The 4,900-nt window shown below is 61.7% G+C and overlaps 2 protein-coding genes across 2 annotated transcripts in view; one reads left to right on the forward strand and one right to left on the reverse strand.

The window, feature by feature from the left end:
* Window positions 1-1,899: 1,899 nt before the first annotated feature.
* LOC109312295 (MAP7 domain-containing protein 1-like) lies at window positions 1,900-4,532 on the reverse strand. The gene is made up of 2 exons (XM_019538250.1): window positions 3,385-4,532; window positions 1,900-2,867 (listed from the first exon to the last, which is right to left on the reverse strand). Exons 1-2 carry the CDS (start codon window positions 4,124-4,126, stop codon window positions 2,245-2,247), a joined length of 1,365 nt encoding a protein of 454 aa, XP_019393795.1. The 5' UTR covers window positions 4,127-4,532; the 3' UTR covers window positions 1,900-2,244.
* Window positions 4,125-4,900, forward strand: part of WDR18 (WD repeat domain 18) — a 16,214-nt gene continuing 15,438 nt past the window's right edge. The window contains exon 1 of the mRNA XM_019538418.1: window positions 4,125-4,244. Within this exon, the coding sequence (XP_019393963.1) occupies window positions 4,125-4,244 (120 nt within the window). The remainder of the gene's footprint in view (window positions 4,245-4,900) is intronic.

Consider the following 4,900-nt stretch of genomic DNA (forward strand, 5'->3'; position numbering starts at 1 on the left):
GCGTATTACATTCAGCTTTTATTTCTCTCTCTCTCTCTCTCTCTCTCTCTCTTGCATATCGATTAAAAATCAGTTTCTCTGGGGTTAGAAAAGGAAAAAAAAAAAGGAATGAACACAGCTTGCCGATGCATTTATACAGTGTGCATATCTTAACTCAGGAAAAAAAAAAAGAATATATATATAAAAAACAAAAAATAAAAAAATAAAAACCACATTCTACCTCTGATAGCGGCGGGACCCGGACTTCACTGTTGCCAGGTTCCTGCAGTGAAATATTTCAGTTTTGCAAACATTCAGGTGTTGGAACTTTGATTATTAAAAGAAAAAAAAGAAAAAAATAAAATAAAAACACTGAAAGTTTACATTTTATAATAACATTATTATACAGATTGTATTTAAACTTCAGAATATTTAAGACAATTGTAACCCTGTAAAGTTGATGACATATTAAAAAAAGAAAAAAAAAGAAAAAAAAAGTTCTGACTTTTAAAGTTGTGGTCTGATCTCTCTCTCTCTCTCTCTCTTCGGGCATCTCATCTTCATCGGCTGGGTCCTCGACTCTGTTCCCTGGAAGACGATTGTACAGTGGGATCCATGTGCCCGTGGTACAAAGTGCTGCACAAACACAAAACACAGATTGACGCAATGCAGAACATAAAACCTGCCATTTACTGGGTCAGGCTGGGCCATAGGAGACCTCCCTTTCTGCTGAGTACGTGTCCAGTCCTGTTTTTGAATCCAGCTAGACCAGGGGTGGGCAAAATGCAGCCTGTGGGCCGGATGTGGCCAGCCAGGCCATTCTGTCCGGCCCACAGGGCCCCTGAAAAATTTAGAAATTAATATTAATTTGCCCAGGGCTGCCTGTCGTGCGGCCCTTGATGGCTTGCCGAAACTCAGTGAGCGGCCCTCCGCCCGAAATAATAGCCCGCCCCTGAAGACTGTCAACTTCCACATCTTGTGGCAATGCATTCCACACTTCAACGACACGCTGGGTGACAAAGAACTTGCCTTTGGTTAGCTTTAACCTTACTGCCTATTTTATGACCCCTAATTCTTAGAGTAAATATTAAAACCCTATCTAATTGTTGCCATATAGTTTTTGTAAGCTATTATCATGACCCCCCTGCAAGCGTCTCCTTTCTAAGCTGAATAAGCCTCTGTAGCCTCTCCTCATCGGGAAGCCCCTCCGATAATGGCACACAACACAGATCGTAAATTCATAAGAAAAGTACACCTGGAAGGGATCCCAGGAGGTCGCCCCCTGCTCAAGGTGGGATCAGCCCTATCTAAACTATCCTATAGAGTTACGTCCACACGTGCAGGGACGTGCACTTGTAGTGGCACGAATTTGTGCCTCCGCGCATGTGCCTGAACATGCAGTTTGTTGTGGGACAAGTTGTGCCACTTTAGGCAATCTGCCCTTGCCCGGCTCCTTGCGCCTGTGCTGTATGAACCAGTGGCTTCACAAGCAGCTCACGGCTACTTGCCCCCAGGAGCTTCTCGAGCCGGGCCAGTTGGAGTCTGGGGACACTAGCTCCCTGTGCCAGCTGGACTGCTGCAGCAGCCCTGACCTAGTGTCCCCTGTACCCACCACGGGCACTGCCACCTTGCTGAGATGTGCTGCTACCTGCTCCAGCATCCTCCCCGACTCGGACCTGCAGCCCCAGGGCTGCATCCAGCCACGCGCGTCTCCCGGTGCATCCGGGGCGGCAGAGCCAGCCAGCCAGGAGCCTTGTCGCAGGTGAGGACCACCCCCCATGATGGTGGCAGAGGGCGTGAGGCCATTGCCGCCCGCTTGCAGGTCCACCCTGCTGAGTAGGGCACCAGCTTGCCCACTGCCCACCCAGGGGCCTCCAACTCCACCCACTGCCAGGACCGCAACAACGCAGGTAGTGTGGCTGTTGTGAAAACAAAAGCAACTTTATTGCCTTTCCGTTTCCCCAAAACTTCCCCAACGCCAACAGCTCAGCATTGCAGCAGTACCCACGTGAGACCATTCACCCCCCCACCCCCCTTCCCCTGCACAAACCCATTCAAAACCGGAATTAAACTGCAACTCGTTACTAAAGAACCAGGGGGAGGAGAGAGGGTCCTTAGGGGGGAACACCAGGGGAGGAGGGAAGCAGGTTGGCAGCCCCTCGGCCCGGAGCCCTGGCCCTGCGTGCCACCGCCCTGTGTGCGGGGGCCGTGCCAGCTTGGCCAGGGAGGAGGATGGGCGCTCCTTCTCAGAAGCACATGCTGCAGCTAGGCCCAGGACCGGGAAGGGGAAGGCAGGAGAGGTGCCCCTCGACGGCTGCGGCGGGCCCGTGGGGCTTGCTGGGGTGCCAGCTGAGCCACCAGCCAGGCAAAATGCTCCCAGACGGGCCCTGCCCCTGCTGGGGGGGGCGCAGGAGCCGGCACCGGAGCTGGAGCTGGGGCTGGGGCAGGCTGGGGCACAGCGGCAGGAGCGGCCGGGGCAGGGATGGCGGCCAGGAGCTGCTGCGACACCCTGCGCTCCTCCTGCACGGCTGAGCTGATGGAGGCCCGCAGTTGCCGCAGCTCCTCGTAGCTGTCTTGGGCCAGCTGCTGCTCCTGCCTTATCTCCGCCACGAGCTGCTGCAGGGCCGCCCTGCCGGCCTGTGCCTCCTCCTGGGCAAGGGCCTGGTCGCGGCGGAAGTGGCGGAGCTCGGCCAGGACCTGCTGGCGGAAGGCCTGGGCCTCGCGGAGGCGCGCCCGCTCCGCCCGCAGCAGCTCCTCCTGGATGCGGTCCCGCCGCGCGTCCTGCTCCCGGCGCAGGCGGCGCATCCGGATGGCCCCCGGCGTGCGTGAGAGCGGGCGGGCGGCTCCCCGGCTCTGCGCGGCGGGCCCTCCCCGGGCAGAAGGGGTGTCTGTAGAGAGAGCAAACGCGGGGTCGTCGTCAGCCGCAGCAACGGGGCACGGGGCGAGAACGGGGGAGCAGCCTTGCGCTCGGGCGCAGGGGAGCTGGAGCAATGCGGGGTCGGCACCCTGTCCCCTCCCACCATGTGCGCGGGCATCCTGCTGCTCAAAGGGTGCCCCCCGCTTGCCCAGGGTCCTGCCCGGAGGGATCCTCCTGGGGACGAGCGTCAGAGCCGCCCCAGCCTGCAGCACCCAGCTTCTCCCCCTCCCAGGATAGATGCAGCATTGCCATGAGCCCCGGGCTCCAGCAAGTGCAGAGTTCAACCCGACGGGCACGTGGCCCCGGTGGTGAGGCCACCTCCCCCCGTTCGTGAGAGTCCTGCCCCTGCCCGGCGGAGGAGCGGGGCTCGGAGGGGGAGGGAGGGAGGCGAGCTTGGGGCACACGCAGGGCACGACCCCCGGGGAAGAAGGGAAGGGCAGGGGGGTGGGGAGAGGCTCCCACGTCCCCACGCCGTGTGCGGGACTTACCGGGCCTCGGGGAGAGGCAGTCACCTCGGCTGGGAGACGGTGGGTCCTGGTCCCCGGGTGGCTGCGGGGAGCTGGAGCCAGAGGTGACCTCCGATGGGGGCGAGGCCTCCGCCGACCAGCGCGACGCCGCGGGCAGATCCTCCCCACTCCTGTCACCGTCCTGCAGGACCTGGGGGACCTGCGGCTCCGGTCTGGCCTCAGGGCTGGCCACGGCAGCGGTTCTCACTTGTGGCGCACGTCCCTCCTCGCTGTTGCTCCCGGCATGGCTGGGCGGCGGAGGGGCGGCCGGCCTGGCAGAGGGCCCCGCTCCCGGGGACTCGGGCCGGAGCGCTGGGCCGGCTGCCACCGGCTCCGCTCCTCCCCTGCTGGCACTGGGGTAGCCGGGGGGCTTGGTGGCCGTGAGGCCAAGGATGCGGGCCAGCTCCTGGTAGTAGGGCATGGGGAACCGCTGCGTCCTCGAGCGCCGGCTGGCCCCGCGCGCGGCGTAAAACTCCTGCCGCAACCCCTTGGCTTTGGTGCGGCACTGCTGCCACGTCTTGCTGTGCCCCCGCGCAGCCATCTGCGTGGCGATCGCCCGGTAGATGTGCTCGTTGCGCTGCTGTCCCTGCGCGAACTGCCGCAGCGTGGTCTCCTGGCCCCAGATAGCCAGGAGGTCGATCACCTCCTCGTGCCGCCACCCCGGTCCCCGGTGCCGGGCCTGGGCCGAGCCCTGCGCCTGGCTCCCTTCCCCGGAGTCAGGCATGGTCCCCGCAGCAAACCACGGGGCCTCCTGCCGCTCCGGCTGCCTGCAGCTGGCTCAGGCTGCGGGCGCGGCTGCCCCACGTGCCCGGCTGCACCGCCGGCCCCGGGCTCCCGTGCAGGCCCGAGCCAGGCCCCGGCTGCCAGGCAGACTCGGCGGCAGGAAGCTGCGAGCTCTGCTGCACTTCTGATTGCTCCAGCACGCCACGCAGCGTGCCGGAGCAGCAGCGGCACAAACGGAGCATAGAGACGCGCTGGCCGGCAGCCAGAGCGTCTCCCCGGAGCGCCGAGCCTCGGTTTGCTCCGGCGCATGCCACTTGCGTTTGCTTTGCCCCGGGTTTTTTTTGCCCCGCTTTTTTTTTGCAGCAGCCCCCTGGGAGGTCCCCCCCCCCTTCCCTCGGCCCTGCCCCGGGGGAGGTTGCAGGAGCTGCCCTGGAGGCGAGCCCCATCTGTTATTCATGCCAGAATAAAAAGGGCGATACCCATACCGGCTGTGCCGGTTTCCTGATCGCGGCCAGGGCCGGATTAACCCTTTCGTGGGCCCCAGGCAAACAAACTTGCGGGCTCTACTTAATGCAGTATATTAGTGCTATTTTTTTTTTTTCCTGTTCAGTAACGATCGTATGCAACGCGGGCACAGCTGGGCCCCTTCCTCACTTCGGGCCTGGTTTGCCTAGGCGTTAATCCGGATTGTGGCAGGCGCCCTGTTACCGCCCCGCTCCCCCCCAGGCTCGTAGCACCAGCCCACGTTGCGCTGGCAGGGAGCGAGGCAGAGCTG

The sequence above is a fragment of the Crocodylus porosus genome, unplaced genomic scaffold (genome assembly GCF_001723895.1).
Source record: "Crocodylus porosus isolate Cpor-Errol unplaced genomic scaffold, CroPor_comp1, whole genome shotgun sequence".
Classification (NCBI taxonomy): Eukaryota; Metazoa; Chordata; order Crocodylia; family Crocodylidae; genus Crocodylus; species Crocodylus porosus.

Excerpts from the sequence above, each read along its gene's own strand:
- LOC109312295 (XM_019538250.1), bottom strand. The coding sequence starts at position 4,126 with ATGCCTGACTCCGGGGAAGGGAGCCAGGCGCAGGGCTCGGCCCAGGCC. Across the intron at positions 2,868-3,384 it reads CTGCCTCTCCCCGAGGCCCG|ACACCCCTTCTGCCCGGGGA; the intron begins GTAAGTCCCGCA and ends CTCTCTCTACAG.